Below are 24,995 nucleotides of genomic sequence, written 5' to 3'. Positions count from 1 at the left end.
AAAAAAATAGAGGTAGTAATAATACGATAACTACTTTCAAAAGAAAATTCTTCCTTCGTCTTTTTCTGTCCAGTGACACTCGGAGCTTAACAATGCCATACAATGGTCAACGAATTTAATGGTTTTATGTAATTTCTCTCTCTCTCTCTCTCTCTCTCTCTCTCTCTCTCTCTCTCTCTCTCTCTTGTATTTTAATGAAAATATACATTAATTTGTGAATACACAGTGTTGCAAATGAAAAAAGTAAATTAGTGATAATTATAGAGATACGGCCCTAAGAAAAATTGCAAATTAGTGAAATTTTCCCTGTGGACATGTTTTCAAGAACGTCGTTCCGGCTTAAGAACGGAACCCCCGTCGTAACCCGGGGACTGCCTATATTGCCATAAATCACCGACTCTTGCTTATCGTCAAGCTGTTGGAACGGAACCCCCTCCAAGAACTGGGGACTGTCTGTAGTTCCCATTAGCCCTAGCTCTCTGAAAGGATAGAAAACAATTTCTAAAGACTGGGGCATTTAATCATCAGATACCTCACAGTAAACTGGACTAAACCATCTTTATGATACGTCTTGCCCCAAAACTCCCTATCCTCACCATTAAATGGCCAAGTTAACAATGCTTGCCAAATCCTCATTCAATAAAGAGGCATCTCCCACCTTTGTAGCATGTAATTGTTTTTCAATGATTGACTGATTTATTGGATATACAGGCGGTCCCCGGCTTACGACGTTCCGGCACTTTTTCTTAAACATTCAATGGAAAATCCGTCCTGGGTTACGACGCTTGTTCCGAGGTTACGACGCTGACGCTTCCGACGCTCCGAGTTAACGACGCTTTTAAAAAACGCATGCTATGATAAAATCCTTTATAGTTTAGCACAGTATATAATAAAATATGTTTTTAGTTACATTACAACAAAATTTTGAGGTTATGATGATTTTCGACACTTTTTTTGGGAAATTTTTTTTTTATATTTTTTTAATTTTTTTGGTGACGCCGCATATGCGGAACTAGTTTTTTTTGCGAGCGAATGAATACACTAGCTTGGGATGCGCAGTTTAAAAACAGTCCAAAAGCGCAAATAATGGAAAAAATCATTGCTTGTTTCCAGTACATAATTAAAAAACTAAGTTTCTGGTTAGATTACAACGCAAATTCCAAGGAGGTTACGACGTTTTGTTATGCTTTTTTAATACGATACCTCATATGCAGAACTAGTTTTTGAGCGGAGGCGCATAAATTAATTAACGCTATTAAACGTATGGTAAAATTGAACGAACAACGACCTCGAACGGTCGAGGACGCTAAGCATAACAATACCAAACAACGCCAATTCAATCGCTGTGCTGCCTGAAGTTCAGTCGGTTGTGTGCTAATACGTTGCTGATTTTCCTTGCCATTTTCGCGAATTTACAATGGCTCCTAAACGCCAAAGTACTTCCTCCGATGATAGTTCATCCAAGAAGAGGAAGGTCATCACGATGGAGGTAAAATATGACGTGGTGAAGCGTTCGGAGAAGGGCGAAACTAACACCGAAAATAGGCCGTTCTTTAGGCTGAGCAGGACCACGGTGGTAACCACTGTGAAAGACAAGGAACGTATTCTGAAGAACGTTAAGGATGCTGCCACCGATGAAGTCAACGGTGATAAACGAGAAGCAACGTAGCCAGAGCATTGTTGAAATGGAGAAGCTCCTGATGATCTGGCTGGAGGACCAGAACCAGCGACGTGTTCCGGTGAGCTTAAGGGGACCGTCCGCTATGGCGGATGACATGTCAATTTGAAAAAAATAAAAAATCGAGTTATTACTTGTATCTATGCAGAAACATGCCGTGCATGCTTTCCAGAAGTTTCAGCCAACTTATTTTCACAAATAATGAAGATATAGCGGTTTTTTAAATTGATGACGTCATCGTAACTGCGTCGTCTGTATGACTTGAGTTTGACAGAATCATTTTTGCGTGTTTATTTTTGCATATATACAGCGATTTTTTAAGATTTTTTTTCGAAATTCTCATACATCTGGTAGCAATGAAGGTAGTGTGACACTGGGGGCGGAGAAGCGAGCTGCTCAGAGCGGTTATTTATAGGCGAGACTCGGAGAATGACTCAGTTACGCCACAGACGTCAAAGTGGTTACATGCGCTTGTAGGCACTTGCGTTTGGTACTAGCTCTTTACGTTGTTTTTATAACTTCTTAGTGAACTTATAGCAATGCCGAAGTTACCTAAGATCAAGAAGGCTACTCAGCAACTATGGCTAGCAAAATTAGCGAAGGCCAGGAGTGTGCTGAAAGAAAAACACGAAAAATTAATTGTTTTCAGTTGCCCTCATTGTCTCATGTCTCGCCGTCAACATCATTATCTGGTGTCCTGCTGAGGGTACTAACACCACTTTTAGGGGTAGGACCACGATCCTTGATGTAGAAATCAAACAATAAAAGTACAAAATAAAGTAATTATATAATTGTTGTTTTGACTTTTATAAGAAAAAAGCAAAAATTTGGCATAGCAAATCTTTGGGAGCTCATAACTCAAAAACAACTTATGCGCATGTCGGTAAAAATTACTCGTTTAAATTTCCGTTTATTTATTATCCAATTTTAGAGAGAAAGATATCATTGGAAAGAGGAATAAAAATCCCATAATTTTGTGTGACAGAATTTTGATATCTTTTTTTTCTTTTTTTTTAGAATTTTTGAGTGTCTAGACTAAAAAAAAAAAAAAAAAAAAAAAAAATTCATAAAAAATAAAAAAAATAAAAAAATCAAAATTCTGCCACACAGAATTGTTCTGTATATAAAGAAGTTTTTATGGTATGATTTTCAATACAACTGATGTCATATTAGCGGTAGAACTCTACCAATTTTTTTTTTTTTTAAATCATGATTTTTGCTAATAAAACGAAAAAGTTTTTTGATCAAATGACTTGAATTTTTTTTTTATATGATGAAGGTATTATATATATCTAAAACATATATGAAAATTATGTATTTTGCATAATAAATAAAAAAAATAGACATCATAGCGGACGGTCCCCTTAAGTGTGATCCAGGAGAAGGCTAGAGCGCTGCATGAGGCAGTAGTGAAAAAGTTTGGCGAAGGCAGTGCTGGTGGTGAATTTTCCGCGAGTAGAGGTTGGTTTAACCGTTTTAAGGCTCGTGCAAATTTGCATAATGTGAAGCTGCAGGTGAAGCTGCTAGTGCTGATAGCGAAGCAGCAGGTAGTTTTCCTGGTGGTTTGGCCGAGATAATTAAGGATGGTGGTTACAACGGCTGACCAAGTCTTTAATGTGGATGAGACTGGATTATGGAAAAGAATGCCAAAATCGAGTGTACCTTTCCAAGGAGGAGAAGTCAGCACCTGGCCATATAGCTGGAAAGGAGCGACTGACTTTGCTGTTTGGGGCCAATGCAAGTGGCGATTTGAAACTGAAGCCCTTGCTGGTGTATTTGGCCGAGAATCCCAGGGCATTCAAGAGTCAACTCCCTGTGATTTGGAAATCAAATAAGAAGGCTTGGGTTACCTTGATGGTCTTCGAAGATTGGTTCAATGACCATTTCGTGCCAGCAATGGAACGGTATTTGACTTCGAAGGGTCTGCCTTTTAAGGCCCTCTTAGTCCTGGACAATGCCCCTGGTCACCCTTCAAATTTGAGCGACATGCACCCTAATGGAAGGTGGTGTACCTCCCACCCAATACCACATCGCTGATACAGCCAATGGACCAGGGAGTATAGCTAATTTCATAAGGCTTACTACCTTAGAAGGACCATACGTTTTGCTTTGAGGGCCATAGAAGCTAACAAGGAGTTGACACTGAAGCAATTCTGGAAGGGCTACAACATTGCTGATGCAGTGAAAAATATTGCAAGTGCTTGGGACGAGGTGAAGACGACCACTTTAAATGGGGCCTGGAAGAAACTGTGTCCACAGTTTGTGCACAGTTTTGAAGGCTTTGACCAGGCAGAAGACGTCGAGACTGTGACGAGGAAGATCGTAGGGCTAAGCAAGAGGCTGAAACTAGATCTTGAACCTGATGATGTAACAGAGCTGCTGGCATCCCATGGAGAGGAATTGTCTGCAGAGGACCTGCTTGAACTTGAACAGCAAATGATTGAGGAAGAGGAGGTGGCACCAGAGCAAAGCTCCAGGTCATTAACTGTGAAAGGCTTGTCAGAGGGTTTTACTCATCTGGAGAGAGCCTTGGCTTCTTTTGAGGCAGACGACCCTAACGTTGCCAGGTTTGACAAAATAAAACGTGGAATGTTAGACTTAGTAACTTTCTACAAGGAGACCCTGAAGGAGAAGCAGACGAAGAGAAGTGTGCAGTCCAGGCTTGACACTTTCTTTCACAAGTCTCCAGTACCACCACCTCCCACTCCTAGTCCTGGTAAGGAATTCTGAACTGTTTTACTAATTTGTGTGTTTACATAGTATACATATAAAATGTGTTAATTTTTTAATGTAACAACTAAATGTAAGAGTAAATTGTAACTTCATAATTTTCATCATTTGTAATTTTATTGCAAGAAGTTGGTGACAGTTCCAGATCCCCCATGTACTACCATGTGACAGTTCCACGATCTCCCTGTATCTACCCTTGTGCCAGTTCCAGATCTCCCCTGTGTACTACCTGTGACAGTTCCAGATCTCCCTGTACTACCTGTGACCAGTTGTCCAAGATCCCCCTGTACCTGGACCCTCTGTAGCAGCCCGTCCACCTGTACGTGTACAATCAGGTAAGCAATTTCATTTTTCTCATTTTCATGTTGGAAATTTACACCCTACATACACTAACTTACATAGTGGTACAATGTGTTTGATGTTGCATAACCTTATTATTTTTTTTCATTTCAGACCCCTTTGATAGTGACAGCGACCCAGATGACCCTGAGCCTTTCCATGGTTTTGATGCCTCGCCCTATTCATCAGGTAAGGAATCCTTAACAAATTTGTATAAAATGTTTTATAAATTGCTAATAGAAATTTTATTAAAAGTGTACATATGGCTAACAGTTACATCCAACCTTATATTTATGTACCCCTATCATTCTTTCCTGATCTAGATGTTCCCTCATCAGAGCCCAAATCAGTTGATACGAGTAGTATCACCTCTCCAGAGACCAAATCAGTTGATACTAGTAGTATCACCTCTCCAACTCCTTCAGGTAAAAGAATTCTTCATTTTTTATATTGTACATAAACCTATTAAACACACTACATATGTCAAACAGGTAATAACATGTGCAGTAGTTACAGTAGTAACTCTATCATTTTATATATTTTTTATCATTCCAGACTCCCAAGCACCTGCCCATCCCACTCCATAGCCCAGCCACCCACTCATCTACCATATGCCCACCCCAGTAAGCAAGCCAACCACTAGAATTTGGTAAGGACATTTTTTTTTTATTAATGTTTTATTATTACATATGTAATAACCATGTTATGTATGTAACATACATACTATAATCATATGTACATTATCATTCCAGACTGGCATGCACCTGTGACTTACATAAACCAGACCTCTACATAGCCTACATGTCTTCATTTTGCTGAAGGTAAGGAATTCTCAGTTGTGTTTAATGTTTGCATACGTACAATAAATTTTGTACACCTAAGTGGTTACATACTGTCCTTTAATACTAATTCTTCATTCCAGACTGCCCATTATCCTAGCCTGTTATCTGTGATAAAGCACACTGAAGTTAGGTTTGGAATGCATCCTTATCATGAATGCTCTACACCTCCACCTCCATCTCCCACAACCTAGGTAACACCTTTGAGACTCACTAAAAGTTGGTAAGTTATGTAAGGAATTTCTAAATTAAGTTTTATACTACATGTTATATGTGATATTAAACCACTTTATGGTGCATATTACTGTATGTAATTTACTCTGCATAGAGGACTTACTGACAAAATTATTTTTTGTACATTCCAGAGTCCCCTGAATGATGTAGGCTATGGGGCCACATAAGACTTTGTCCATCCAGGGTTACATAGCACGATAACTTTAAACTAAAAGTAAGGAATTAATTAACATACATTGACTCTTTTAGTACTCTTGATATATCTACAGTAATTAACATATTGCATTCACGACTTTCTGTAGTGTATATTTTGTACACTAATTTTGTTACTTTTTCCTTCCAGAACCAACATTTTTCACACAACTCCAGGTTGTTACTAACAAATTACAAGTCATCAAGGGATAACTACAAGTAGAAGCACCATTTTTGGATGGAAAAACCCCTTCAGGAAAGTATACGTATCAAATGTAACATGTAGTGTAACAAAGTATGAACAGTAAGGTTTTTACATACAGTATTACATACGTACATAACTTTTTTTTACAGGAATTTCCAACCAAGTTTGATTATGTACATACATGTTATAAACCACTGTACGTATGGTTACTGTATGTAACTTACTAAACATACATACATGACTTAACTTTGATACTTTTTTGGTACATTCCAGAAACCCAGGACCCCCTCCATGATGCAGGCTATGGGGCCACATAAAACTTTGTCCAGGGTTACTACATAACATAGCACGACAACTGCAAACTACTACAGTTCTAAAGGTAAGGAATTATACATAGTAATTAACATACATTAAGTAAGTTTTATACTAAAAAAAAGTGACCAAGATCTCTCACATGGGATAAGTGATCAAGGTCCCTCATGGAATTACGTACACTCCCTGCTGAACAGGGGGTGTAGACCAATCATTTACAACATGCATACCAGTTGATATTAAACCACTGTATGGTGCATATTACTGTATGTAACTTACTATGCATAGAGTACTTACTGACAAAATTATTTTTTGTACATTCCAGAACCCCCTGAATGATGTAGGCTATGGGGCCACATAAGACTTTGTGCATCCAGGGTTACATAGCACGACAACTTTAAACTAAAAGTAAGGAATTAATTCACATACATTAACTTTTTTACTCTTGATATCTATAATTTACATATTGCATTCAGGACTTTGTGTAGTATTTTGTACTAATTGTGTTATACTTTTACCTTCCAGAGCTACCAGACTGGGATTTTAGTGTACTCCAGGATGTACTACCAAAGGATTACAGTGTACTACAAATAGTGTATAGTGTATAATCTAAACTAAGGATTAAGTGTATTAGTGTACATATATTAAAGTCAACTAAGGACTTGGTAATACTTCAAGATTGTGCTTTATAGTGTCACAAGAGTATAATAAAGAATATATACCTTCAAGAACCATCCTTTGGCATTGAAATAACCACACTACACATCATGCAATTACTTGCATGTCACACAGGTAAGGTCTCTTTAACTTTTTATTAGTTTAAGGCATATTTCCAAGTGTCATTCCGGCTTACGACGATTTTCGGCTTACGACGCGCCTCAAGAACGGAACCCCCGTCGTAACCCGGGGACTGCCTGTAATTTGCTAATCTCCTGCATTTTCTGGTTAATACCAGTCAGGCGTATCCCTCCTTCAAAGGACAAAATTTGCCCATTGGTTGATGATACACTAATGTGCTAAAACAGCAGAGACACTAACAACCTCCTAAACCTGGTCAAGTCAATGTGTAGTCACCCACCCTTATCACGTTCTCAAGATTTGCGGACTCACCTATTCGTGGATTTTTCTTTGGACCATATCTACCCATTGTTCACGGGAAATTCAGCTATTCAAGAGTTTTTCTGGCAATAAATATTCACTAACTTGTGTATTTTTATGTTATTTTCATGACTAAAGACATTTTATGATACAAAAATGATTTACTAGTTTTCATTTATTAATACTGATTGATACTGCATTGATAAGTTAAATAAAATTAAATGATATCATACAATAAAAATAATAATTCTCTCTCCTCTCTCTCTCTCTCTCTCACAGAGATGTATGTTATGTGTGATAAATAAATGATTTTAATGTAAGCAGCAATAATATAAATTCATTAAAGAAAATACTAGTAATTAGTAAAATTTTAGTTTATAAATTAAAATATTATGTAAGAATGAAGGAAATCCCAATCTTCCCATCTTTCTTTTTAACTCCAGGTACGTACTGAACTTAGGTCCAGAACTGTCAAATATATCAAGTAATGTGACAGGAGGGGAGAGGAAGTGTGTTGTGTTGTCCTCTCTCTCTCTCTCTCTCTCTCTCTCTCTCTCTCTCTCTCTCTCTCTCTCTCTCTCTCTCTCATAATAATAATATAACTGTAATTACAAAAATCAGTATGATTTTAGTTTAAAAATAAAAAAATTATATAAGAATGAAGGAAATTCCAATCTTCCTCATCTTTCTTTTTAACCCCAGGTATTAAGCTGAGGTCCAGAGCTGTCAAATATATCAAGTTAAGTGACAGGAGGTGGCACATGTGTGTTGTGTTGCCGTCTCTCTCTCTCTCTCTCTCTCTCTCTCTCTCTCTCTCTCTCTCTCTCTCTCTCTCTCTTACTGAGATGAGAGAATTTTTATGGTACATGTATGTATACTAATATGTTTATTAATATTTTCAAATAATAATATAATAATAATAATAATAATAATAACTGTAATTACAAAATTCATGTGATGGTATGTACTTTAAAGAAATACAATAAGCTTTCAATTTCATTCTTTCATATAAGGATAACTTCCTCTCTCTTTTGCCCTACAAGATATGCATGTCATAGTGATAACTCTCCCTCCGTTTTGGCTGGAAGTGTTAGAAGTGTATGCATACATCTTTAAGGCTAATACTACATTTTACAATAATAATTTGCAATACTAATTTTTAAAAATGATCAAGTTTAATAAGATGAAACAATAACAATAAAAAAAAAATTTTCTCTCTCTCTTACTTACGTATGTTTGTTGGTTTTGTGATTTACCTAATAAATATTTTTCAAATATTAACCCTTAAACGCCGAGCCAGTATTTCCGAAAGCGTCTCCCGTATGCCGGAGGCGTTCGTGAGTGAGCATCGAAGCGGATAAAAAGTTTTTTTCAAAAAACTACAGCACGGTTAATTTTCAAGATTAAGAGTTCATTTTTGGCTCCTTTTTTTTTTTTTTTTTTTTTTTTTGCCTGAAGTTTAGTATGCAACCTTCAGAAATAATAAAAAAAAAAAACATTATCATATATAAATATTGGAATATATGACAGCACAAAAAAAAAAAGTGTCATATTGTACATTAAATTGCAATGATTTTGGTATATAACAAATTGTAAAACGATCAAAGCAACACAGAGAAAATATTATCACAATATGATGCATGAATTCGTAACGTGCGGTCATAAAAAAAAAGCATTTTCAAAAATTCACCATAAATCAAAATGTTGTGCTAGAGACTTCCCATTTGTTGCAAAAAGAAAGTTAATTGATTGAATATTACTAAACTGTAAGTGTTGTAGCTTTCAATTCCAGTTTTCAACCATTTCGGTTGAGTTAAAGTTGACCGAAGGTCGAATTTTTTCTATTTATCGTTATTTATATGAAAATATTTCAAAACAGATGAAAGCTACAACCATGGGTTGTTTTTTGTTGTATTCTACATGAAATTGTGCACATTTTCATATGTAAAACTTTATGTAACAGCTAATTTAAAATGGTCCAAACATTACGACAATCAGACAAAAAAATTTATGATTTTTTCATAAGTTACAGCGCGGACGTAAGGAACAAGTTTTTTTCATAAATTCACCATAAATCAAAATATTGTGCTAGAGACTTCCAATTTGTTGCAAAATAAAGGTAAATGATTGAATATTACTAGAATGTAATAGTTTTAGCTTACAATTGCGTTTTTTTACCATTTCAGTCGAGTTAAAGTTGACCGAAGGTTGAAATTTTGGCACTTATCGTTATTTATATTAAAATATTTCAAAACTGATAAAAGCTACAATGAAGGGTTGTTTTTAATTGTATTCTCTACATGAAATTGTGCACATTTTCATATATAAAACTTTATGTAATGGCTAATTTAAAATGGTGCAAAAATTACGACAATCGGACAAAAAAATTTCAGATTTTTTTCGGAAATTACTGCATGGACGTAAGGAAATTTTGTTTTTTTTTCATAAATTCACCATAAATCAAAATATTGTGCTAGGGACTTCCAATTTGTTGAAAAATAAAGGTAAATGATTGAACATTACTACAATGTAAGAGTTTGAGCTTACAATTGCGTTTTTCGACCATTTAGGTCGAGTCAAAGTTGACCGAAGGTTGATATTTTGGCACATAGTTATTTATATGAAAATATTTCAAAACTGATAAAAGCTACAACCATGGGTTGTTTTTTGTATTCTACATGAAATTGAACACATTTTCATATATATAACTTTATGTAACGGCTAATATAAAACTGTGCAAACATTATGAGAATCGGACGAATAAAATTTTTATTTTTTCGGCAGTTACCGCGCGCACGTAGGAAAGTTTTTTTTCTAAAATTCACCATAAACTGAAATATTGGTCCCTGTCTTGGATTAACTTTACCCGAGAGTTTGCCAGCACTAGCCAGTTGTCAAGGTGCCTTAAGATTCATATTCCTTGAAAATGTGAGTTGTCGAAACTAGAAGTCTTCTGGGGCGTCTGAAAGAGTGAAGCAAAGAAACTTCTGGGAAGATTGATGGATCAGAATCTGGAAATACACATCCTTTAGATCTACTGTGAGCATGAAATAATTTTCCCTGGTGGCTTGAAGAACTGTGTGAGGAGTTTCCATTCTGAACCCATGAAGAAAAGGTTGAGTCGACAGGCCTATTACCGGCCTCCAATCACCCATAGCTTTGGGAACCAGAAAGACACGGCTGTAAAATCCTGGAGAGACGTATTTCACAACCACCAAGCTCATTTTTCCATAATTTTCCTCAATTCACTTTGTAGAGCTAGATGCTTCATCAAACCCAGAGTAAATTAATTGATGAAGTGGACTCTCGGAGAGTGGGAGGGGGGGGAGAAAATTCAAAGGGTAGTAGATAACCCATCTAAAGAAATCTACTACCCAGGTTTCTGGCCTGAACTGCTGCCAAGTTGCCCAATGGCTTGCCAGGCAATCCCCCACTGATGCAGCAAAGTGAGGAGGGAAGCCCTCTAACATCTACTTCTCCTGTCCCTGCCTCTACCTCCTCTTCCTGGTCTGGAAGAGCAGGGTTGAAAGGGTCGCTGCTGAGTTTTCTTGGTTGGAGATGGAAAATTCCATAAATTGCTGAGTCCCCGAATCCAGGGAGTTGAATGTACCTTCAACTTAAACCAAAATTGTCCAGAGAGAACAAGATCTGAACCCCCAACCAAATTTTCTAAAGGCAAAGCAATAAAGAATGTGAGGGAGTAAAATTTTCATAAGAAGTAACGAGAGAAGATTTTGGTAGAGAAGAGCCAGTATGAGAAAGAATAGAAGCGGATGCTGCCAACGAGAAATTGAATCCTTCCCAAGATGGCAGAGCTGACTTCCTCATACATTTCCACTTATCAAAATTCTTCCATTGCTCAGGAGACCTATCAACAAAACTCTGGGAATAAGTTACTTACAATAAATACTTTAGATATGCACTTACTACAAGTAGAATAGGGGTCATTCACAAAGGAAGGCAGAAAATGGGACCAGTGATTCTCATCAACACCAGGGCATTTTCTCTGAGGTTTGGAAATAGTTGGGTTCTGGATTTGCACACTAAAGCAGAAATGCACAAAATTCACATAATCACACACATCGATCCAAAGCAAAGAAAGATAAACCCGGTATCCTATGGTGTAAAACGGGCAAAAAGTGAACAACAGCCGGCTTCTCGGCTGAGAGTGCAGCAGCACTACCTGATCTGAAGGCGGTCAAGAAAAAATCAATGCCATGGATCCGAAATGGGTTAATGTAGGTTAACAACTTCTCCTTACCACCACCTTCTTAACTTCTGATGCCACCAATTCCTTGATCCTTGTGTTAAGACCAAAGGTTTGTTCTGTATCTGAACAAACATGCATTCACCTTATAATAAAAAATTATAAAAATCATACCTGATGACATCTGTTTATCGGAACTCATGAATTCTTGCTTCCGACTACCAAGACCAGCTAACAGGGACCCCAAACTTTGTATCTTTTTACTCTCTATTGAAAAAAAATAATGAAATTAAAATTGCAATACATGGAAACCCTTTATAACATACTTCACTGATATTTTGGAAAAATTTCAAATAACATATCATGCAAAATGTTTCAATATATGAACTTTCCAATTTGAGTATTTTAATCATATGTACTATATTGCTAGGGAGCACATAACACAAATTTAAATAACCCAACAACATGACATTTTTATATTAAAATTAAGTTTTATATGTACTTACCAAGTAATTACATTCCTATTGGTTCCTACTTTCCTTGGCAGCTCAAGATTTAAAATTTGTGGTAGCGCTTCATGTTTGGTGTAGGTAATTAACACTGCCCACTTTTTGGGTAGAATGGTACTATTGACAAGAAAATTAAGAATACAGTTTTCTGAAATCTTCAGACACCTATAACTTAATAATATCAAACCTGGCAACTAGAAAAGGGGAGGAGCTTCAACCTACCGTGAACCTTTTTCATAAGGGATGATATGACACTAAAATGACATAAAATGCATGAGTAATTGGAAACGGGATCTTAAATAACAAGAAAAAAAACATTAAAACTTGGGAAATAACCAGTAGAAATCATGAGGAACAATACAAGAATAAATGAAATATCATGAGAGAGAGAGAGAGAGAGAGAGAGAGATTAAAGTATTGGTGGAAAACTTCTGATGGGAAACGGCAAAGGAAAGAGTGGTGAGTCAGTGCACAGATTCCTGGGAAACAGAGTGATATGGATGCCAAGATTGCACTTCACTATACTACTAGACAAAATTTAAAGGGCCCTTAGTATTCAAGTTAATTCTCTATAAGAAATTCATATCCGAATCTTGATTTCATTCGACAGTTGCTGTAACATGCAGACTGTAAAGAAAAGTAGAAAATTTCAACCATCGTAGTCTCCACTTTTGAAAATAGATTTTCATCCACAAATCATTCACGAAAAAGCTGTGTAAAGTAAAAATACTTATTGCTACAAATAACTCCATATCTATTGCAGAGGCAATGAAAGTGTTATATTGGGCAAAAAAAGGCTTATGTATTGGGATATCTTTGTCTCGCAGCCAAGTAATGCAGCCATGTTAGCTGCTTGTAATGGGAGCACAGCCAGAAATTCTTCAAGTTTACGGGCTACCTAAACCTTAATCAAGATTTCTTTTCAATGACAGTAGCTTTGTAAATAACAACTAGCATTTGATCCATCATCCATGTATGTGTCAAGGTCATTACAGTGTGAACACCATTAAGTAAGCCAGTATCAAGTGACTTGTGCTTTATCGCCAGTCCTCAGGCGCCTCCTCACTTCATAGAACACACACTTGTGGATTTACTAGATTTGTTAAACCTACCTAAGCTGTCACAACATTGACCTCCATTGATGCCAGCTAACTTAAATGCTGAGGAATACAAACATAAATTTATAGAAACTTAAATGACCATTACCACTTATGATGATGCAAAATAATCTTGTTCAAAGGAAAAAAAAAAAAAAACAAGTAAATATTGTCGTCGTGAAACAGAGTAACAAAACCAGCAATTACCCACTCTATTTTCCAGATCTCTATGAACATATCCATCTGAGAAATTCCAATTACTTTAGACATAAATCGTGTTTTTAAGCATCTGAATATATGTTTTGCAGTTTCAACTTATAATGATATAATTTGCATTATATTTTCATATTGTAGAGTAAAAATAGTGAGATTAGGTTTTTTCAGCAAAAAACATAAATGGGAAATTTGATGAACGAAAGCTAATGTAAACTGTATCTTCAGTTTTTTGGCAGATATTACAACATTGCTTAATAGAACAATTTGTTCATGAGCTATGTCTAAGAGAGAAAGGAGGTAGGGGCTCTGATCACTGTTATAACTTGGTATGCATATACAGGCAGTGCCTGGTTATTGGCAGACTGTTATTGGTGATCCAGATTTATGTTTTAAATCGGTGATTTATGGCCCCACAACGGGCCGAGTTCCGGTTATTGGCACCATAAGGAGCCTTATGGCGCCATTAATGAGTTATGGCACCATAACATACCTAACAGAGGCGCCATAATGACCCTGATAACCGGTTAATGGCGCCATAAGCACCATAAATCACAGAGTTTCGGTTAATGGTGGTTTTCGCTTATCAGCACCACTCCAAGAACGGAACCCCTGCTGATAACCAGGGACTGCCTGTATAACACACCATTTTATTATAAAAATGTCATTTTGACATTTTTATAATTACAATGCACAATCCCACATTGACAAGAATTGGGATCCATGGACACAAACTAATAAATGAAAAAGATGAATTTGACAGTAAATTTGTCTTGTTCAAATGCTTGTTGTGACCTTATCTACTGAGTGAGCTACAGCAAGAGGGTACTGCCTCTGGTTGATTCTCATCTTTAACTTGTAGTGGCACAGCAGTAAAGCAGAGGGTTGCATCTACTCTGGTGGGCGCTTTGCAGCCATGGAGTGCTCCGATGGTTGCCAAAGCAAAACACACAGCAATGTCCTTGCGCTGGGTGCCATGCAAGAAATTCAACCAGATAAATGATACCTACACAACACATAAAACAATTACCCTCACATTAAAAACAACAACTGGTGGGTATCCTGGGTACTCAGTACCCCAGGGCTTCCTGTGACTTGATCACCAAAAACCAAAGCAAGGAGACTGAAATAAAAGAAGTACTATTATTCTTCCTCACCTCATACGATGCCAGCCACGGAAAATGGTCCTAACATACTGCAGTTATCTTAAGTGGTCTCCACATCGCGTAGGTAATAAGAGGCAAAAACAGATCTATGCTCCAATACGTACACTGCAGTATTGTGGAGTGACAGATTGCGTTTGAAAGCCAGTGAAGTGGCGACTGCCCTTATCTAATGGGTCTCACTGTGTTTACCACTGAGATCTGGAGATTACCACTCTTTAAAAGAAGGACAAAGCATTCTTGGACAGTAGATGACAGGTTCTTCACACAACACCAGACATTACGAGACGGGCCCTCTAATGTTTTTAGTCCTTTCAAGGAGACACTTTAGAGCTCTAACTAGACAAAGAACTCTCCTGGTCTGTTGGTCCGAGAATGTCTGTAAGAGATAGAGAATGAATGGGGTCACAGACTGGAAGGGGTTTCACTCTTTGCTAAGAATCCAAGGGTGAACATGTAGCTCTGCGAAAAGCCAACTTGCTTGTGTAAGGCCTGCAATTCGCTAATTCTTTTGGTTGTAGCCAAGGCAAGTAAAAAGAAAGTTTTCTTTGTTAAGTCACTCAGCAACAAGGTGCGGAGAGCCTCAAAAGGAGGTCCTGAGAGCCCACGAAGTACGACATCTCAATTCCAAGACACAGAAGTCGACTGACCTTGTTGGAAGTGTCAAAGGATTTAATTAAGTCATCAATATCCTGGCTAGCTGCAAGATCCAGGCCTCTATACTTAAAGACCAAATTAAGCATAGATCTATAACCCTTTATTGTAGGAGTTGCCAGTCCTCAAGAAGACTTAAGAGAGCAGGAAGTCTACTAACTGAGCTAAAGTGGTTTTAGAAAGTGAGATGTCACGTCTTTGGCAACAGATGTGAAAAATTTACCACTTAGCTTAGTAGCCATTGGAGGAGGATTGTCGCCTACAAATTGGCAATAGCCTTTGTAACTGTTCTTGAAAATCATTTTGCTCTGACAACTTTCCTGACATTCTGAAGCCTGTCAAAGTGAGAGTGGACAAACCTTGATAAAGTCAGTGGAAATGTGGTTGTTTGAGAAGACTTTGATGGTGGTAGGACTCTTGGGAAGTCTACTAACAATGTGAAAAGTCCAAGAACTATCATTTACTCTGTGGCCAAAATTGGGCCAAGAGTGTCACTGTCAAGTTGCTGTGGGACTGAAACTTGTTGATGACTTCCCTCACCATGCTCAATGGGGGGGAAGGTGTAAATGTCCAAGTTGGACCAGTCCTGTAACATTGCATCTGTTGCCCAAGCAAGAGGGTCCAGCACTGAAGAGCAACACATGGGAAGATGAAGGTTTTTCGACATTGCAAATAGTTCTATCAACGGTTTCCACCACAGTTTCCACAAGTTGGTGCACACTTGAGGATTCAGTGTCCATTCTGTCTGTAGAACCTGTTTGGAATGACATAAAATGTCTGCAAGGACGTTTAGTTTGCCCTGAATGGAGCGGGTAATGATCTGGGTATGGTTTTTCCGAGTCGAAATGAGGAGATTCTTGGCCATTTGGCAAAGAGAGGAGAACAAGTGTGTGCCTCCCTAATTCCTGATGTAGGCCAACACTGTTATAATGTCTGAGTGAGCCAAGATCACCTTGTCATACGTCATCGAAGCAAAGTAATTAAGGGTCAAGTGTATTGCTTTCAGTTATCTCACGCTGATGTGGACCTGCTTTTCCTCTTGCGACCAAGTCCCTGCCACTTCCAAATTCTGCAGATGAGCTCCCCTACCCAGATCTGAAGCAACTGAATACAAGGTGAGGTGTGGGTTCAAAGGAAGTAATGATTTCCCAACTGCAAACCTCCTTTCTTCAAGTCACCACCAAAGATCCTCCTTGATCTCGCAAGTGATGGGGTAGTCAAACGAATCCGGAGAGGACTTCCTGCACCAACTGGCCTTTAGGAAGAACTGCATGGGTCTTAGGTGCAATCTCTAGGAAAAACTGCAAGGGTCTTAGGTGCAATCTCCCTAGTGGCATGAACTTCTTGATGGAGGAAAGGGTGCCTAGGAGCTCATTCACTTGTAGGCGGCTGAGCAGGAAGGGAGAGTGAGGAATTTCTGAACTGTTTGAGGACAGGATTAAATTCTTTTCTAGGACAGATAAGCCCAAAAATTGAGAGACAATCATAATCCCTAATTAGTAATGTCATGCCAGGGAGTCGTCAAAAAATGTAGTGCAGTCAGAAAGAGACCACTCTAACGCACGCGGGGTGATTCTTAGCACATGAACGTTCAACTTGAACAGGACATTCACACTGGGCGTTCTGGTATGAATTGCTGCTTGGAATGTTCAGCTCGTATGATCGTTGACTACGCAAAGCGCACTGCAGTCTCATCTACCAGGTGTTTGACATCAGCTGGGTGTTTGCACTCACTGCACCTTGCACCGTCAACACTCACTGGGTGCTTGGCAGTCACGGAAATTTCTCCCACCCAGTGTTAGGTCGCCACTGAACACTCAGAACTATTCTTGATCGAGCATCTCAAAACAAAATACTCAGGAGACATTGAGGCGCTTTTCAGTTCCCAGAAGCTACAAGACTGTTCTGGGCTGATACAGATCTCTGAAATGCTTACATGGAAGCTGAGCTGCCAGCTTGAAGGCTGCAGGCTGTTTCTGTGGCCTGGAAGACTCAGAAAAATGCCAACTTTGCTCTTGTTTGAGTCAGAACCAGAGGCACTTGACAATAAGGCATGTACATCCACATGGACGCCTTTCCATCGGCTCTCCACACTGTCCAGAGAGTCCTGGGAACGCACAACAGTCTCGGTTGATGGTGCAACTACCCGTGGGCAAACTCCACCAACCTCCCTTGGACCTCCGGTTTGCCTCCACCCAGGTGCTGGGAGTTTGGCAGGGACCTTCGTCTAAGAACGTCAGTGGGACGAGCAGTCACCTCCTCCACTGACACAGCACTTGTACCAACAATAAAGCACTCACTTGATCCATTAGGATCTTAACAGAAGTCCCAAGTTGGGGTATGGTATAAACCAGCATATCAAAACTTTTAATCTACCTTGGCTTCAAGGCTGGCAATGGCATTGGGCTAGGAAGTAAGGTAGCCAGGTAATGGAACTGATGGCATAGAATGATTAGGGATGGGGGAAAAGATAGTCACAGGCATCAAAGGAATAGTTAGGTCTACTTCAGAATACAATGTCCTAACCTAAGCTTTAGCACCCGCCTTTCTCTCTCTATTCCTTGGCAGTCTTGCTAAATGAGATCTCAAAGTCTTCCACCTCCCCTGATCCCATTTCTTACACTCATCAAAATTAAGGCGTATTCTGCAAGAACTACAAACTATATGTGTCATATTTAGCAGATGTCAACCTAGTCTTCCAACCTTTGGTGCAACACCTAATATTATGAACCGCCCGGTGAAATTCAACTAAACAAGAGCTACCCAATCAATATATATTTGAAGAGCGACAGAAACAAATTGTTCTATTCAGCAGTGTTTTACCTTTCAACCCTGGAAGTGAGCAGAGTTAATTACCTATACCAAACATACAGTGTTATCACGAATTTTAAATCTTCAGCTGCAGCAAAAAATAAGAACTAATAGCAATGTAATTACTTGGTAAGTTACTTATATAATAACAAAACTTCTTACCAATATCTTGATCATCAGCTTTTGAAGTACTTCTGGGCTTAGGAACTTTAGATCTTTCCTTTTCAGATTCATCCACTTTTGGCTTGTCACTTTTATCTTCATCTGCCACAAACTGGTTTCCCTTTGAAATTTTGCTTTCCCCTGTAAAATAATCAAGCATAAAAAAATTGCAAGTATTTCTGGCAAAAATACATTACTTAATTGAAATATGCCAGAAACTTTGCTAATATTAAAAGAGAGTAAAACAAAACCTAACACTTGAGACCAAAACCTTTCGGAATTTCCTTCATTGCTTTTTAAAATATAAAAATATTTACCAGTCATATTGTATCTAAAAAGCCAGAATTCTATAACATTACTTTTTCAGAGGAAAATTTCAGATTTCAGTGACATATTTAAAGCTGTAAATTATGTCTTTATATTGACCTTGCTTTAAAGGTTTTACTACCAATACATCAACAAAACAGATTCTTCTCAAAATCCTTCTTATCAGCCCTAACATACTAAGAACATTTATTAAACAGAAGATAAAATATCTTAAGATTCCTAATTATATTTTGCATGCTGGTGACCAAAGCATAACACAGGAAGTGAGATGGTCATGCAATCTGGAAAAAGTTGCAGACACAGTTTAAGCTCTCTGTGAAGGATGTGTAGTCCTGGAGTGCAAACAGATCCACAGCAGGTTCCTCACTCAAGTCCTAAACCAACAACACTATCCTAGGAGTCAAACTGGACCCCCTTAATACCATGCTGAGTGCCAGGCATTCTAGGAAGAAGCCAAAACCACAAAGGCCCTCAGGAATATGTCTGGGACTGATTGATTTTAGTAGACTAGTCAGTCACCACAACTAGACATCAACAAATATTTTGAGTGAAAAAAAAAAATTATCAAATTTCACTTCTGCTATGTAATAATTAACAGTTTTAAAGCTTATACAGACAGTCCCTGTGCTGCATTAGATTCAGGTTACGTCGTTCGGGACTTACAGCGCATGCTTCACGGCAATGTTAACCCTGAATTTTTGGCGCTGTAAGAGTATTTACAGCGGAGTTACCCTTTTTACAGCTCCATTACCCAGACTTAAGGCTCCATTACACAGACTTAGGGTACAACACCGTTAAAACCACTGTAAGTACCATTTATTCGCATTATAATTATGATGCTTTAGATTACGGCGATTTTTGGCTTACAGCACGCCACCCAGGGATGAACCCCTGCCATAAACCAGGGACTGTGGACTAGGCTATCAGTGATCCGGTTTTATGGTCCATGTCTAGCACTAATTTTTGGCACTAGACAAGCCCCATAAAACTGGATTGCCGATGAGTAAGGTATCTGATGATTAAATGACCTTCTCTTTAGAAATACTTGTCTATCCTTTTAGAGAGCTAGGGGTGGTGGTAACTAAGGGCAGTCCTCGGTTATCGGTGGGGGGTTCTGTTCCGAATGCTTGATGTTAAACAAAAATTGCAGATAACCGAAAATCGGTAATTTATTGCCCCTCTTGGGCTGATAACCAAATACACTGCGAGTAGTACGGTGTGCAACTATGTAAAGTTTGGTCAACATCATTTTTTTTTTTCCTGTATTACAATTTTGGATCTTTCAGTCACAACAAAAACCAGGGACAGCAGTAGCCTGGGACAAGTCACTGTAAATGGGGACTGCAGGGGCATCTGGTCACCCTATTACTTATACAAAAATAAAAGTTTGTCGACTTCTGGGGAAAGAAATGCTGCTTTGTTTATTTCGTTGTCAGGAAATCCAAAGAGTATGGTAGGCTTAGCCTAGTCCATAAAGTTTGCACTTTTCCAAAATAGAAACAACATAGCAATAATAAAGATTCTCAAGTAAGTAAAACAACATTGAATTTATTGTCTGTTGTCGGGAAGTCCAAAGCCTAGGCTTAGCCTGGTGCCAAAATCTTGCGCATTTTCAAAGCTATCCTATAACACATGTAATGTTCAATCCCAAAATTTTAGGCCATCAAATTGGTCTTTAAATATCAAACCTTACAAGAGTATATACAGTAAAAAATATTTGAAGGTTTTATATGAAAAACATATTAAAAATGCAGTTTACATAGTTTTCAATAGACACCCAAACCATTCAAATTAAGATTTTCTTAAGAGCTTTCGACAATTTTCCAGCTCATGATGATTTCTGGCTTACAATGCAACTCAAGAACAGAACCCCTGTCGTAAATAGGAGGCTGCCTGTAACAGGATAGTAATTTAAGGTATATTTGAAGTAGGATGTTTTTCAAGGTATACATTCGGTATCTGATCTTTCAAGATAGACAGTTATAAACAAGTGTCAAGGCAACAAAGCTTATGCTAGAAACACATCCACAAACATCCAGAATCTCTTGCGCCCAACAAAAATGCACTAACTCTCTGGGTGGAACATCTGCTAGAATCTCCAAGGCTGCTGCTACCTTGAACCATCTAAGTGAGAATCGTTGGCTCAGATTTTCGAAGAAAATGTAGTGTGTTGCTTGAGCTGAACCCCTGGCTAAGACTAAATGCTTAAGAGCGTCCTCAGTCTTGGATTTCCGAAGAAATCAAATAACTCAGACAAACTACCAAATCACATACAAGACGAACGTAGGTTGCTCCCTTTACCGAGTGTCTGTAGAAACACAGGCAGAGGAGATACTAGTTTGGGGAATATTCCCGGAACTATATGTAATATCAGTTACACAGGTTACCTCTTCAACTTGATGTACCCTATGAAACACTGCACCTGGTGCCCTGTGTTGCACAGTTGCACAGTCTTGAAGAGAAACCCATGACACGAAGATAAACCCCAGTCTGTAGACAAGGGAGGGCACTGATAGAAGAAGGCGCATGTGTCGATGGTGATTCTCTTCTTCGATTTCTAATCCAACCAGAGGGTCTCATCATACATACAAGTGCGTGTGAAGAAACAGCAAAAAATTCCTAAAAGCCACAACGTCTGAGACAGCAGAAGATGGATCATACTTCCGCTAATACTTAGAACCCCTAAAAAATGCATAAAACTGCCTATTATGCTAATTCAAACTCAAGAAAAACCCACTAAAAATACTTCCATATGTGTACCTGTTTTTTTAATTTTATCACAAAATGTGCATTTAATCATGAAATTGATATAAAAATACACTAATTTGTGGATACCGTATATTTCGGCGTATAAGTCGACCCTTTAGCCCCAAAAAATCATGCCAAAATTAGGGGGTCGACTTATCTAATGGTAACAAAAAGTGAATCTTTATTATTTTGGCATATCGGTACAGGAATCCAGGCTTTACAGTTGGCTAATAACAATGACAGCCTTGTTGAGGTAACTATGTATGTAAATACCAGTATTAAAAACATTTCACACTGTAATACGACAATAATAATACATTAGAACATCCATTACCTTAAATAAAATTAAACAAATCAAAGTAACTTAGAGAAACCCCAATCGCACAGCAAGTGTAAACATTGCGTAGCTATTTGTAGTACAGTAATTGAGAAGGATGCGTTCACTCTGACAGTTTTGTATTTACTGGGGTATTGTTCAAAAACATTTATGGTATGAAATCTTTATTTATCACTTTAAATAAAATAAAAAAAATTGTATTTAATAGTAAATATGTATTTAAAATCCTTCAAAATTACTTGAGTCATCGTCACTTGAATTAAACAATTCATCAGACAAATTATCATTCATGGTTTCATCATAAGGATCCCAGTTTGAATCTGGTGAATCAACTGCAGGTTCGTTTTCCCTCAAATGAGCCTGTTTATGCCATAGAAGAACCAATGGTCAAGGAATATTCCAACATAATAATAAAATACCGGCACGTCGTTTTAACAACCCAATCAAAACATTAACTTGAGTGGCAGTTTGTACATACATATATACGTAGGCTGTTATGCAGCATTAGTTAGCGCTTTGTTTGTTTCCATTACACTCAAGTAACGTATCTTTCGTTTTGTCATTTCTAATCATATTTGCCGATACTCTTCTTTTATATATTACACAGATTTGTTAATATACCGAGTATATTACCTGTATTTCTTATGGTAAGTAGAGCAACATATGTACCGTAATAACATTCAGGTTATTTTATATGATATGTTTTACCCTGCTGCTTATTTTGAGCATACGGTTGGCCTCACATTTTATAGGTCGACTAATATGCCCGATATTAGTTAAAATCATAAAAATTTACCCAGAATTAGGGGGTCGACTTATCTTCCGGTCGACTTATACGCCGAAATATACGGTATTTCTCATAGAAAAACGCTGCAAATAATGGGTAGATATGTTCCATAGAAAAATCTACAAATGTCAAGGATACATATGTTCCATAGAAAAATCTACAAATGTCAAGGGTACATATCTTCCATAGAAAAATCTACAAATGTCAAGGGTACATATCTTCCATAGAAAAATCTACAAATGTCAAGAAAGCAAATACGGGGTCCACTGTATTAATAAACCCATGCAGGGCCTCTTTTCAACTCTCATAAATTCATAAATTTCACCAAGATATACATTTTTTTAATAATCAATTTTATTTTATTTTGTCAAATTATAATCCTAGCTCACACCACATCATAACAGATAAGAACTAAAATCAGTAACAATTTCTGAGTATATTTATTGTAAAATACTAATGAAATTTACTGAGATGGGGAGATAAAGTAACTTTTTGTAAAGTATGCATGTTTTTTCTAATATTTCTTTGCAAAATTTCAACTATAACGGATGATAAAGTAACTTTTTGTAAGGATTACATGTTTTTTCTAATATTTCTTTGCAAAATTAAACTATACCCGATATACTAACATAAAAGATAAGAAATGAAACTAACAGCAATCCCTAGGTATATTTATGAGCAAATAAATAAAATTACACTCATATGATGACGCCTGTCCATTAACGGTTAACATGCTGTCAACATCTCCCCAAGATTCCTAAGCAATTTTTTGCTCCTCAATATTATCTTGTCCGATTTCTATTCTTGTCTCCGGTAGAATTTGAGAACTTCTCCCACTTGGTTATGCCATCTTCCAATAATATCCTCAAAATCAACAGTCCAGTGCCATTTTAGCCTTATCATACATATGGACTCTCTGATTGTGATAATTCTGTCAATGTATCTGATATTAATAAATAATGTATTGAATTAAAAAATAAACATAGTTTGAACCAGCATTATAAAATAGCTATTGTATACTATCAAAGCTTGTGAATGCTACATCAAATCTTATAAACAATAAGCTCTCCTTCACAGAAAACTCAAATTTAGTTGTCTAGGATAACTATGGAATAAAATTCCATAAAACTAACAAGTCATTTCATATCACTATTTACTAGGACATGTTTTTACCTTTATATCTCATGGGCTCATTGCTTGCAACTATTAGGTCATGAAAAACTGGATACATGAAACCTTAATATACAGTGGGCCCCCTTATTCACATTCTCCAGATTTGCGGATTTCTCTCTGCACCAAACCTAAACATTATTTGCGGGAAATTCACCTATTTGCGGTATTTTCCTAATAGAAATATCCACAAATTCTTGTTTTTTCATCAATTTCATCATAAAATGCACTTTTTGTGATAAAACTATTAGAAAATAAAACTTAAGAAACAAACCAGGTATAAAAATTTTAAGTGAGTTTTTCTTGAGTTTTAACTAAAAAAAATAGGCTCTTTTCAGCATTTTTATGAGGGTTCCAACTACATGTGGATTCTAACTATTCACGGGGGGCCTGGTACACATCTGCTGCAAATATGGGGGGGGGGGGGGGGACAACTGTATAGCAAATTTAACTTCAGGTCATAACTTCATCAAAATAATAGTGAATGACCACAAACCTATCAGGCACCTTTCAAGCCTTATGTCCACAAAGGACAAGTAATCCTGGACACTAGCTACATAAACTATGTATTTATTTATTTAAAAAAAAAAAAAAAAAAAAAAAAAAAAAAAAAAAAAAAAAAAAAACATACCTGATGATGACGGCTGATCAGAACTCATGAACTGTTGCCTGCGATTACTGAGACCAGCTAATAGGGATCCTAAACTTTGTATCTTTTTACTTTCAACTGAAAAAAAAAGGTTCATCATAAAAATTTGGATATTTCAATTTCTAAAAACTCTATAAAATACTGAGTTGATATTTAATACATTTTTACCAGTATAATACACAATAGAAAGTGTACAAATAACTAAATTTCCAAGTTTAACTTGAGAATTATTAAAAGATTATTGGATATTTCTCGGCAGAGCATCATTAATAAGATTTAAAGATTTATGTAACTTTTATTAATGCATTACCTCCCAAATCTGTAGCTTTATCTCCTTCCTTTTCAGATTCATTCACTTTTGACTTACTATCACTAGTAGTATTTTCATGTGATGAAACCTGGTTCACCTCAGAAATCTCATTCTTCTCTGAAAGATAAAATATATTAAAATAGCAAATGCATCTAGCACAACTAACTACAATTATTGCACTTGTTAGTATACTATTACTTGACACAATACAGACATCACTAATT

At 37.2% G+C, this 24,995-nt stretch overlaps 1 protein-coding gene across 3 annotated transcripts in view; it reads right to left on the bottom strand.

The window, feature by feature from the left end:
• LOC135207292 (uncharacterized) overlaps positions 1 to 24,995 on the bottom strand; it is a 404,100-nt gene that overhangs the window by 225,304 nt on the left and 153,801 nt on the right. For all 3 annotated transcript variants that reach the window (XM_064238964.1, XM_064238965.1, XM_064238966.1), the window contains 3 exons: positions 24,772 to 24,888; positions 24,444 to 24,539; positions 18,444 to 18,584 (listed from right to left, as the gene is read on the bottom strand). In XM_064238964.1, coding sequence (XP_064095034.1) covers positions 18,444 to 18,584; positions 24,444 to 24,539; positions 24,772 to 24,888 — 354 coding nt within the window. The remainder of the gene's footprint in view (positions 1 to 18,443; positions 18,585 to 24,443; positions 24,540 to 24,771; positions 24,889 to 24,995) is intronic.

The sequence above is a fragment of the Macrobrachium nipponense genome, chromosome 32, assembly GCF_015104395.2.
Source record: "Macrobrachium nipponense isolate FS-2020 chromosome 32, ASM1510439v2, whole genome shotgun sequence".
NCBI classification, from domain to species: Eukaryota; Metazoa; Arthropoda; class Malacostraca; order Decapoda; family Palaemonidae; genus Macrobrachium; species Macrobrachium nipponense.
The sequence above is the reverse complement of the archived record's forward strand: the minus strand, read 5'-3'. Positions and strand labels throughout refer to the sequence as shown.